Source organism: Notechis scutatus, chromosome 2, assembly GCF_049901735.1.
Source record: "Notechis scutatus isolate UNSWTSFEM ecotype Mainland chromosome 2, rNotScu1.2, whole genome shotgun sequence".
NCBI classification, from domain to species: domain Eukaryota; kingdom Metazoa; phylum Chordata; class Lepidosauria; order Squamata; family Elapidae; genus Notechis; species Notechis scutatus.
The window spans coordinates 100,044,720-100,057,380 of record NC_142010.1 but is presented as its reverse complement, the minus strand read 5'-3'; the positions used below and the strand labels follow the sequence as shown (position 1 = coordinate 100,057,380).

The 12,661-nt window shown below is 40.3% G+C and overlaps 1 protein-coding gene across 3 annotated transcripts in view; it reads right to left on the bottom strand.

Annotated features, from left to right (window-relative positions):
- Positions 1 to 12,661, bottom strand: part of TNPO2 (transportin 2) — a 43,476-nt gene that overhangs the window by 2,910 nt on the left and 27,905 nt on the right. For all 3 annotated transcript variants that reach the window (XM_087955533.1, XM_026681512.2, XM_087955532.1), the window contains exons 18-24: positions 9,516 to 9,603; positions 7,470 to 7,568; positions 6,083 to 6,178; positions 1,477 to 1,552; positions 1,204 to 1,303; positions 518 to 592; positions 93 to 223 (exon numbers count right to left, since the gene is read on the bottom strand). In XM_087955533.1, the coding sequence (XP_087811659.1) occupies positions 116 to 223; positions 518 to 592; positions 1,204 to 1,303; positions 1,477 to 1,552; positions 6,083 to 6,178; positions 7,470 to 7,568; positions 9,516 to 9,603 (642 nt within the window). In that variant the 3' untranslated portion in view covers positions 93 to 115. The remainder of the gene's footprint in view (positions 1 to 92; positions 224 to 517; positions 593 to 1,203; positions 1,304 to 1,476; positions 1,553 to 6,082; positions 6,179 to 7,469; positions 7,569 to 9,515; positions 9,604 to 12,661) is intronic.

Sequence of the window (12,661 nt, the reverse complement as noted above, 5' to 3'; positions counted from 1 at the left end):
TTTCTTTAAAAAAATGTTCCACCCCCTTTTAGTTACCCATTCTTCCTTTTAATTTTGGGGATAAAATCTCACCCAACATTCTTGGAACTCACCAAGTATGGTTTTGCTGCTTCGCCTAAACACCATAGAATGCAGCAAGCCTCTCTTTCAGAAGTGGAGGAAACTGCTCTGAGAACTGCTGCCAGTTATCTTCCCCAACTTGATCTTTGAAACCATGGAGAATCTGAAAAAAAAATACATTATCACACATTGGGGGAGAAGAAAAAGGCACACCATTACAGCCACACCCTTATCAGTACAACCCCCTCTCACATAAAATTACTAGAATTACTAAACTACTTGAAGTACTAAAATCTATAGCCTCCCAAAAAAACTCGGAAAGAAAATTCAGAGATATGAGCTAGGAAATAACAGGAGTATATATATATAAACACAAACAGCATCAACTTACTAAAGTAAAGCAAATTTTAAAATAAATATACTGTCAAACGAACCTCTTCCAATGATGATGACCTACCTTATAAAACATATCTCTCAGGTCATCCTTTGGACTCACCCATGAAGCAACAGCATCACAGAAGAAAATAAAATCCTACAAAAATATGAGAATTCTTAAGAAGACATTCACTACAGATTATAGATCAATCCAACAAAAAAACACATTTATCATTATACAAAAGTATAGGGCATGAAATCAAAAAATCTAACCTGTATGATGAAACTAAGAAATCTGGCAAGAAAGATCTTGTGGAACTACTGTATGTAATATACTGGATGTTTTTGACTAGTTTTCTATATATTAATGAGCATCTGAAAAATACTATAGAAAATGGAACAGCCAGCTCTAATGTCAATTAATGAGAAATGAAGAACCATAACAAATGGAAACTTACACAAGACTGAGTAAATGTCTGATTATTATGAATTAGGCTGGCAGAGTTCAAGGTAGTAGGACCAATCTTTGTAGAAATACTAGATAAACATCTGTATTTGGAGTCTAGCAAAGGAGACACATGTAAAATTTAAAAATTGTCTCATGTAAAAATCTATTTCATAACTGACTACTATTATAGCTAAGCATTTCCAAGTCAAACATTGTTAATTATTTTAACAGTAGATTTACCAGTACAGCAAGATCTACCTTCTTGTTCAGCCTGGGATAGCATATGTAACAATGCACAATAATCTTTAAAGCTTATTTACTTGTACAACTCCACCAGGGTTTACTCCAATCATCATACAGATGCCACGGAAAGCAGAATCCTTCTCTTCATTATCACGAATGTTCCTCAAAGATGTACACCTATGAACAAGAATACATATTTCATATGTTAAGAAAGCAAGAAAGACCAAAAACAATGCATTTCCCAAACCATGCACTAAGATTGAGCCCATATGGAAGATGTCTCCAGTCTGATTTAACTCCTGAAAAGCAAGCCCCAAAGTCTGTTTCTTTGCCTCTTTATAAACACTAACCAGGGTCTGATAAACTGCTGCAACATCGGTGCCACTTCCTGAGGACAGACATAGCCCAAGCGGCCAATTGTGATGGCTAGAAAAGACAAAAAAATAGATATGTCACAAAAGCAAAGCAGTGTATTATCCATTTGTAGTAATAAGATATGGGTGGACAGAATCAATGGAGGTATATGGCAGTATCACCTTAGCTTTATTATACTGCAGCACATAATATAAAGATGGTTCCACACTAGTACATGGTATCAAATTAGTTACCTGTTGTTCATAGAAAAAAAAACCTACTTGATAAATGTGTAGTTTTTTAATCCCATTAAACCTTTAGCAAGTCATAAATCATTTTAAATTAATGAAATTTTAGTGAAGAAACAGCTATAGAAGTCCAAGGTTTAAACACATTTCCATCTATGATTATGTGCTCCCTTTATAAGTCAATCCTATTTTCAAAACACGTGTATGAAAATACAAAGCCTTTATTTGATTATGATTATGTGTCATCAACTCATTTTAAAGTTTTCACAGATTTCCTTCATGATGATTTATCCCTAACCTATTATTTCAATCTCCCAATGGTGCACTCATTACCATCATAACTGATTTCATCCCCCTTGCTGCTAGTCGTCCTTTTCTTCTCCTTCCTTCCACCTTTCTCAGCATTAGACAGCTAGGTGTTCGCATAATGTGTCTGAAGTAGGATAATTTGAGCATGGTTGAGTCAGAACTTTTGAGTTGATTTGTTCAATGATCCATCAGTTTGTTTTACTGACTGTGAGCAGTATTTTCAAGAGTTTTCTCTCCCACCAATGTTCAAAGGCATCAATACTTTTCCTATCCTGATTTTTTAAAGTCCAATTTTTCCTTCTATAGAAAAAATTTCATAGGAAATAGCATGGTTGCATGACTTTGGTTTTTGTAGGAATGGACATAAGTGTCAGTCTGTGACGTATTTCTTGACTACTTCTTATTTTGTTAAGGATTGATCCTAAAAGGCAGCTCTCCTCCACTTCAATATTTTCACTGCAGATTCCAGCACTGATTGTTCTGTTGCCATTTAATTTGGTCTTCTTTATATTTAATTTTAGTCCCATTTTTTTTTACTGTGCTCTTTGATTTTTAATAGTAGGGCTTGTAGATCTTCTGTGTTTTTGGCTATCAGGACTGACATCAGCATAGTGCAGTTTACTGGTGCTCCTTCTTCTAATTTTAAAATCACCTTTCTGTTCGTTCAATCCAGCTTCTATTGATATATTACACACATCAGTTGAATAAATAAGGAAAGAGTATGCAGCTTTGTTGCACTCCATTGAGTGCATTGAACTAGTCTGTCTGTTATGTTCTGTCCATACTGTGGCTTCTCGACCTATACACGTTTCTCATGAAGATAACATTCTTGGATTCCCATTTTTTGGAGCATTTTTGACAACTTGACATGACTGATACAATCAAAGGTCTTTCTATAATTGATGAAGCACACATTGACATATTTTGGACATTCTCTGGCTTTCCCAATTATCCAGCATGCACCAGCAATAATATCTCGTCTTTCCCACCTTTTCTAAAGTCAGCTTGAATCTATGGCATCTCATTTTCCATGTAAGGCTCTAATCTGTGTTGGATGGTCCTGAGCATTATTTTGCTGGCATATGACATTAAGGATATTGTACAAAAGTCTTTGCACACTCCCTTAAGTCTACTAGTTTTGGTGTTGGAGTGCAGACTGATCTCTTCTTATTTTAGGTCATATTTTGTCATGTTCCAGATTTGCTGGCATAGTTCTGTTGGAACCTTGGTTCTTCTTCCGTTGGTTGTCATACTGTTGTATTCCAACAGTTCCTGTAGCCTTTTGACTTAGCAATGACCGGACTGTTAATTTAATTTTATCTTCTGGTACTATATGTTCTTGTAATTTGTTATCTTCTAAGGTATCTTGACATCTACATCTGCATAAAAGGTGATAGAATGCTGTACAATCAGGCCAGAAACATATTTACAAGGGAGATCAGAGCAGCAAAAAGAAGCTACTCTGAAAAGCTAAGGAATCAGTTCTCAACAAATGAACCAGCAAACATGTGGAAAATTCTTAAAAATATCACCAGTCACAGCAAACTTCCTTCCCATGCTAAAGGAAATCAACAACTGGCAGATGACCTGAATGTGTTTTGCTGTACATTTGAGAGGACACTACTGCCGCCTATCTCCACAATCCCCATCTCAAACACACCAACAACAGCCAAGCTTCCTACAACTGGCCCCAACCCATTGGGTTCACAACCTCTGGTGATCACAGAAAAAGAAGTGCAAGATCTATTTCACAGAAAAAAAGCCTGGAAAAGCACCAAGGCCAGACAAGGTAACTCCTTCTTGCTTAAAAGTCTGTGCTGACCAATTGGCCTCCATCTTCACCCACATCTTTAATAAATCACTAAAGATGTGCTATGTTCCTTCTTGCTTCAAGCACTCTTCTGTCATCCCAGTGCCAAAGAAACCCTCCATCAAGGAACTGAATGACTTCAGACCGGTTGCTCTAACATTTGTAGTTATGAAAACCTTTGAAAGGCTAGTGCTGGCTTACTTGAAAACTATCACTACATCCTACAATATCTTGAAAATCCAAAGACATATGCAAGGGTCCTCTTTGTAGACTTCAGCTCAGCATTCAATACCATCATTCCAGATATTCTTCTAACTAAACTAAATCAGCTAGCTGAACCTAACCATACTTGTAAGTGGATCATAAGCTTCCTAACAAACAGGAAGCAGCAGGTGAAGCTAGGCAACATCACATCAGATACCTTTACAATTAGCACGGGAGCGCCCCCCCAGGGCTGTGTACTCTCTCTACTTCTCTCTATATACCAATGACTGCATTTCAAAAGATCCCTCTGTTAAAGTGCTGAAGTTTGCAGATGATACCACAGTGGTTGATCTCATTCGAGACAATGACGAATCTGCATACAGACGGGAGGTTGAACAACTAGCCTTTTGGTGTGACCGGAACAATCTAGAACTGAATACACTCAAAACCGTAGAAATGGTGGTAGATTTTAGGAGAAACCCTCCTATACAACCACCTCTTACAATACTAGACAACACAGTATCAACAGTAGAGACCTTCAAGTTTCTAGGTTCTATCATATCTCAAGTCTTAAAATGGACACCTAACATCAAAACCGTCATCAAAAAGCACAACAAAGAATGTTCTTTCTGTGCCAACTCAGAAAGCTCAGTCTGCCCAAGGAGCTGCTGACTCAGCTGTACAGAGGAATTATTGAGTCTCTCATCTGCACCTTTATAACTGATTTGGCACTGCAACCAAGACAGACACAAACTTCAACGGATAATTAGAACTGCAGAAAAAACAATTACTACCAACCTGCCTTCTATTGAGGACCTGTATACTGCACGAGTCAAAAAGAGGGCTGTGAAAATATCTAGAGACCCCTCACATTCTGGACATACATTGTTTCAACTTCTACCCTCTAAATGACATTATAGAGCATTGCACATCAGAACAACTAGACACAATGACAGTTTTTCCCTGCATGCCATCAGTCTGCTAAACAACTAATTCCCACAACACTGTCAACTATTTACTAAGACTGTATTACTATTCTTCTTCTCATCCTTCCTATTATCTATCTCCTCCTACTTATGACTATAACTGCTTGTATCTTTACAATTTATATTGCTTTATTTAGTTTCCTAGTATGACTTGATTGCTTATCTAGTATCCTATGACTATCACTAAGTGTTGTATCTTATGATTCTTGATGAATGTATTTTTATGTATAGAGAGCTTATGCACCGAAGACAAATTCCTTGCGTGTCCAATTACACTTGGTCAATAAAGAATTCTATTGTGTTCTGTTATATTCTATTTCTATTGCACAGTATTTCAGCATATTGCTTCCATCTTTTATCTTTGAATCAATGTCTATTTGTTCCTTGGCATTCTTCAAGATATTAAGACTGGAACACCTTCTGAGTTCAGAGAATTTTTGGAAGACCTTCCTTTTCCCTTGTTTATTTCCATATTCAGTGTCTTTACAGATGCTCTTGTACTACTGCTTGTTGTATTTTGTAACAGCTCTCTGATCTGTTCAACAGTTAGCACCTGGCCATGTCTTTGATGCTAATTGAGACCTTCCACCTCCTTTTATCAATAATGTAATTTGATTTGTACATCCTCCATCTGATAATATCCATTTATAGAGGCATTATTTTCGTTGTTTGAAGACAGCCATGAAATAATTAGAACAGCAGATATTGATAAGCTGATCCCCTGCTGCATTTCAGTTTCCTAAGCCATACAATTTAATATTTTCTTTCTTTGTGTTTCCAACATTGGCATTCGTCTCCAATCACAAACAACACATCTTGCTTTAAAGTTTTGTTTTTTTCCAATCGGATTTGATCATAAAGATTATCAGCTTCATTTTCTTCTCAATTGGTAGTTGAAGCATAATCTTGAATGATTGCTATGTTAAAGGATTGCCCATGAAGTCCAATCAATATTAATAAATCTGTATTTATGAGTTAATAAGCAATCGTAGCTATCACTAGGACAGAAAATGCATTTAATACAAGACTTAGAATGACCACTCACCTGTGTTTTCCAGAAGAGTTTTAGGAGTATTTGGTCTGTTGATGATCTCCACAAGATTATTCAGCACCATCTGAACATATGGTTGCATTTCAGCCCCTGGTAAAAAGAAATTAATGAACTGAGTCATGCCTAACTGTAAAAATCTACATTCCATATTTGAATGTCTTCCAATTTAACATCTTGCTGCTGCTTCATGCATGAAACAAAATGATTTTGATTCATCGATCAAAAAAGCTTGTATCAGTCTTAAAAACACCATTTAAGGCTAGAAATCAAACATATGAAAAGAGTTCAATTATAATTAGGCATGAAGCACAACTATAAAGTAGAAATTGATGCTATTATTTAGGTATTTATTTGATTTTGGCACCATCCAACTCTAGGCTGACTCACAATGTTAAATTCAAACGAATTAACAATATGGGGAATTTGGATATACACCATCAAAAAACATGCAAGCACATCTAGCAAGGGGTTCAATCCAAGTTAACCCAAGCATGGGAGAACACCCTGATATGTAAGGGCTTCCAGAATGCCATTAGGGTGGGAGCCACTCAGATTTCAGAGGGGACGCCATTTCAGATGGCAGGCACCAAGACACAGAAATGCTCCTGACAAATGGCACTGTTTATTACAGGGCCCCAGAGAATGCTTGTTTTGTCAGTTTTTACTAGATGGGAAGAAACCATGGGAGAGATGGTTTCACAATTAATCAAGCCCTGTGCCATTTAGGGCTTTCTAGGCTATCATCACCACCTTGAATTGTACCTGGAGGTACACTGGCAATCTTTACAGCTCACAAAGAAGAAACATTTCCAAGTGGTCTTCACAGGCAGGCCTTCCCAAATCAGGAAAGGATGCAACTGATACTCTGGACAGAGCTCTTCAAAGGCCTTTTTTGTTTCTTAAGTCCAAGAAGAGCTTTATCATTCTTGAATGGACAAATGCAATTCCATCCCTGAATAAAGATGTAAGGTCCCCATATCTAGATGATTCCAACATCTACAGCCATTTGGTCTTTGCGGCATTGAATTTGTGTTAGTTTCTTCCCACTGAGGCTCACACAGCCTCCATGCACTGGGATAACACCTCAACAAATTATATTATAAAATTATCAAAATATATCATAGCCATCATTAACAACAGTTGCATCAATGGCTCAAGACTGTGAGAGTGAAAATGTCACTGGGGGACTAACAGAATTAAATCAAAAAGCACAACTTCAATAGTTTTCATGAAGAAATACATCACCTAAGCAACAAGAAGCCTTTCACCCTAAAATGCCAAAAAGATATTGTTCTGATATAAAAACCAGAAAAGAATACAACTACAAAGTGTTTTAGTAGTCTATCCAACCATATTTGCGTGGGCACTTTTTTACACTCACCCATTTGCATGCATATTTCTCCAATTGCCCAAGTAGCATTGTTGCACACAGAAATGAATTCTGGATTCAGGTTGGTCCCTAAGATAGGCATGAATTCAGCTAAAGAGAAAATATGTTTACTCAGCATTGATTATCAACATAATAAAGAACACTCAAATTGCAAATAACCTTATTAAAGATTCTGTACAGAAAGAATTACCGTATTTATCGGCGTATAACACGCACAGGCGTATAACACGCATCTTCATTTTAAGAGGGAAATTTCAGGAAAAAAAATTAAATTTCTAAATAAAAACTTTGAAGCAAAATAAGGGTAGCTCAGAACTTTTTTTTATTAATATTATTACCACTTATAAGGTAAATCAGTGGTCCCCAACCTTTTTGTACCAGGGACCGGTTTAAAGCAGAAAATTTTGCAAGGACCGGGGGAGAGAAGAGAAGGAGGCCGCTCTCTCGCTGCTCCACCATCCAAGGAAGAAACTGCTTCAAAGAAGCGGGGGCTTTTCCTGTCGCCGCAGCTATTAAGCGCCCGTTTCACCCCCACTCCACCCCCCGCGCGCTTCAATCCACAGTGTCCCATTCTGCCTGCCTGCCTGCCTGCCTTAGTTTCTGGTTGTTTGGGAGCAGCTCGGCTGAGAATAATAACTATTCGCTCTTTTACTCAGCCGAAGCTGTTCCGATTCAACCATTAACTGAAGGCAGGCAGGCAGGCAGAACGGAGCACTGCGGGCGGGCGGGCGGGCGGACGGGGTGGGGTGGGGAGAACGGGCGCTTCAGGGAAGCTGCGGCGACAGGAAAAGCTTCCCCCCGCGCTCTTTGAAGCAGTTTCTTCCTGTGCTGGTGGAGGAGCGAGAGACGACTGAGAGCTGACCCAGAGAGAAGGACAAGCTTCGGTTGCTTCCTCCCTCCCCTTCTTTCATTTGTGTCCTTGATCCCCGATCCCAGCAGCATTCACCGAAGGCTTCTTAACATTATGGGCGTATAACACGCATACATCATTTGCCCCCTATTTTCAGGGGGAAAAAAGTACGTGTTATACGCCGATAAATACTGTAACTAATCATTGTTTTAGGTCTTTCAATCTTAGTTTAGTAAAGTAGTTCTGGATCTGGATTGGCAAAATTCAAATGTCTGATTAATTTGTCTTTTATTTTAAGAAAATCTAGTCTTAGTTCTAAAAGATCAGTACAGAACACTTAAATTTGAACTCCTACTGTATTCAACTACAACATTAGAAATACCATTTATATTTGGATCATTGATATTCTAGCACTCATCTGGAAGCAGTACATTTTTAAAATCATTTTTGTCAAACTCCAATAAATGGGATGGTATAAAGGGCTCCATTTTAACGTAAATAACTGTCTTTAATATTTCCGTTTAAAGTCTCAAATGTGTAATAACGTCAGCATAACCTTTATCAAAGTTTGAACCACTGATCTGGCAGATCCTCCTCCTTCCTTCAGTATCACAGTATTTGTTAGAAGCTAACATGACTGATCAAATTATCCCTTTCTTTAATCTATTAATCTACTTCTGTGCCTTAGCAGCACAAAACCCAGAATAGAAGATCAGTTGTGTATCTGCCATCTTTGAGTCCTCAGCCCACACAAAACTGGCTGGCTGGGACAGTAATCACTTTCTTTTTAATCTTTTTTCTCACTAAAGCCGGAAACTCTCTGTTAACATACTGCATTCAATGGAACTTTCTTTTATCTAATGGGAGCTTCTTTTGGAAGCTTCTTCTTTTGGAAGCTCCTATTCTTGTGGAATAGAAAGGAAAACATCTGGAATCTGTACTTTTCAAAATGTCTCAACAACTATGAATTAGGACAGGCAAAGAAAATGCCAAAGATCATCTTTTGTCAGGAGGATATAAACATAAACTAGATACAAGTCAAAATTAGCAATTAACATAATGCCCTTCTAACCTCCCACCAATGTACATTTCTTGCTTTTCTTACCAGGGATTTTAAGAAGCATCAATACCGAGACCGCTACTATCATAATAAATACCTGTAGGCCTTGGGGGGAAAAGGTACCTACCTATACATGGCTTGACGTGCATAAAGCAGGCTTTGGTAAGATCTCCCAGGAGTGCAAAGGAGCTTTGCCGAACCTCTGGCATAGTATCCTATAAGCAGGAGAAGTAATATGAGAAAATAAAGCCCTATTTATTATTTTAATCACAGTATTGTGTAAAAAGTGAACAAAACTAGAAAAGTACGAGATCTAACATGATGTATAAAGCTAATGTGTGAATTTATCAGCTACATGGTTAAATTTTATTTCAGACACAGAAATCGGATCATCTGTGCCAGCTTTGTTTAAGCCTTTGCTCCAGGCACTTTGCCTTATTGGTATTACCATACAACTGATTATTTTTTCTGATTAAAAATTTGCCATGTTTATATTAAAAGATGAACTAAGCTGAACTAAGTTTAGGACAAGTAACCTGTAGCTAGCCATTTGAATTATTTTTTATTATTCAATTTTGTTAAGCCTTTTTTGGATTCATTTAATTATAAAAACTTACCGTATATACTCGAGTATAAGCCGAGTTTTTCAGCCCATTTTTTGTGCTGAAAACCCCCTCGGCTTATACTGAGGTCAGATTCCCTCTGGGGAAAAAATGGTGAGGAGCTCCGGAGCTGGGCAGCGCTTCCCTGCTTCCGTGTTTCCTTTGCAACTTTTAAGCATGGGGGTAATCGGAAGCAGAAAAGTTCTTGCATGAGGATATATTTTTTTTTTTTAACTGTTTTTTTGGGGGAAGACCCACCGCCATGTGAGAATGCTCAGACACGAAATCTATCCGCCGAAAATAAGTGTGTGTGTGTGTGGGGGGAATTTTAACAGAGGGAAGATGTAGGGAGAAGGCAAAAGCGACAGAAGATCCTTCAGGGGAAACTGAGGGGGAGACTCACCCTTGGTCCAGATGAGCCCCCTTCCCCGCCCCTAAGGAAGCAGAGGCAGCCAGCAAGGGCAGGCAAGCCCCACTTCACGGACTCCTCATCGTCGCCCCACCCACCAAAGCCACGAAGTCCCCAATCGCGCAGCCTAGAATCGCCCTCCCTCAGGGGGCAAGGACGCCCGTTGTTTCCTGAGACAAGCTCCGCTGTGCAATGAAGCGCCCTGGCTCTAGGCTCGCAGGCTCAGAAAACAACGCGAGCCAAGTTGCTAGCAGCTCCGCTCAGCTTCGTTTCCTCAGCCCCAGCTGCAGTCCGGCTCGGGAGGAGGGAGGAGGTGGTGGCGGCGGCTCGCGTTGTTTCTGAGCTCTAGGCTCAGAAAACAACGCGAGCCAAGATCGCTTTGGCTCCGCTCAGCCGTTTCCTCAGCCCCAGCTGCTTTCAGTCCGCTCCGGAGGAGGGGAGGAGGTGGTGGCGGTGGCTCGCGTTGTTTTCTGAGCTCTAGGCTCAGAAAACAACGCTGAGCCGAGAGGTTGCCGGCTCCGCTCAGCTTCGTTCCTCCTCCTCCTCCAGAGCGGACTGAAAGCAGCTGGGGCTGAGAAACGAAGCCGAGCGGAGCCGGCGACTTGGCTCGCGTTGTTTTCTGAGCCCGCGAGCCTAGAGCTCAGAAAACAACGCGAGCCGCCGCCACCACCTCCTCCCCTCCTCCTCCCGAGCGGACTGAAAGCAGCTGGGGCTGAGGAAACAAGTTCAGCTGAAGGAGCGACCTCGGCTCGTGTTGTTTTATGAGCCCAGAGCTCAGAAACAACGCGAGCCGCCATCACCTCCTCCCCTCCTCCCGAGCGGACTGAAAGCAGCTGGGGCTGAGGAAACAAGCTGAGCGGAGCAAAGTGACCTCGGCTCGCGTTGTTTTCTGAGCCCGCGAGCCTAGAGCCAGGGCGCTTTCATTGCACGGCAGAGCTTCTTGTCTCGGGAAACACCGGGCGTCGTTGCTGCCCCGAGGGAGGGCGATTCTGGGCTGCGCAATTGGGGGACTTCGTGGCTTTGGGTGGGTGGGTGGGAGCCAGGACGTTGACTTTAAGCGCTGCCGACCAAGTGTTTCACAAATACCAGTGGGACCTCCGTCCACCACCACCCCTCCCTCTTTTGCCTCCTTCCTTCTGATCAATCAGGTTTTCCCAGTATTTGCTCACAGCTGCGTGCTAGGCGTTGAACGTGGGGATTTCTGATTCCCCTTACACGCTCGTGGATATGCCGGGGCGTTTCCTTCCAAACGCCCACGGGCAGAGAACACTGACTTTCATGATAGTGAGATCATTTCCCAAATTAATTGATTCACTAACCAAAAGAAGAAGATGTTGATGACAGTGGGAGGCAGGGGTCACTCTCCCTTGCACGAAAAAGCAAGAGCCGTTCTTATGATCTCTCTCTCCCGTATACAATCAAGCCCTTTCCAGCATGCGCGATCCACCCACGCCGCCAGCACCTTGCAAATGCAAAACCCGGGATTTTGCATTTGCAAGGTACAAAGCTGCGGCGGCAGATCGCGCGTGCTGAAAAAGGGCTTGACTGTATTACGGGGAGAGAGAGAGAGAGATCATAAGAACGGCTCTTGCTTTCTTCTTGCAAGGGAGAGAGTGACTCCTGCCTCCCACTGTCATCATCATCTTCTTTGGGTTAGTGAATCGATTAAACCTTTCATGATAGTGATATCGTTTCCCAAATTTCCCTTAAATCAGGGAAGAAATCACAAAAACCTTTGGACTGAGAATAAGCCTGTTCCTACTGATGCCATTTTTGTTCACTGCAGTGTGAAAAGTGTGAAAAAACACACTTCTTTTTCTTCATCTTCTTGTTCCCTATTTACTGGTCTCTTTCAAAGAGGAAATTGTGAACATCAAACTTATTCTCAACTGTCCTAGTGAAAGTTTTTATTGGTATCTATTTTTATTTTTGAAATTTACCAGTAGCTGCTGCATTTCCCACCTCGCTTATACTCGAGTCAATAAGTTTTCCCAGTTTTTTGTGGTAAAATTAGGTGCCTCGGCTTATATTCGGGTCGACTTATACTCGAGTATATACGGTATGTATATTTCTAAATTAGTTATTTAATCTACTCCAGTCCCCTTTCTCATAACTTTAATATGCTGTCAAAATTATCTTGAAGTGGTAACTATTCCAAAGTGTTTACAGCTTCCATTTTTATAATGTTTTTATAAAGCAAATGATTAAAAACATGCAATGCAAAATACTTTCTCTAAACTACCTACATGTCACTCTTGCAAT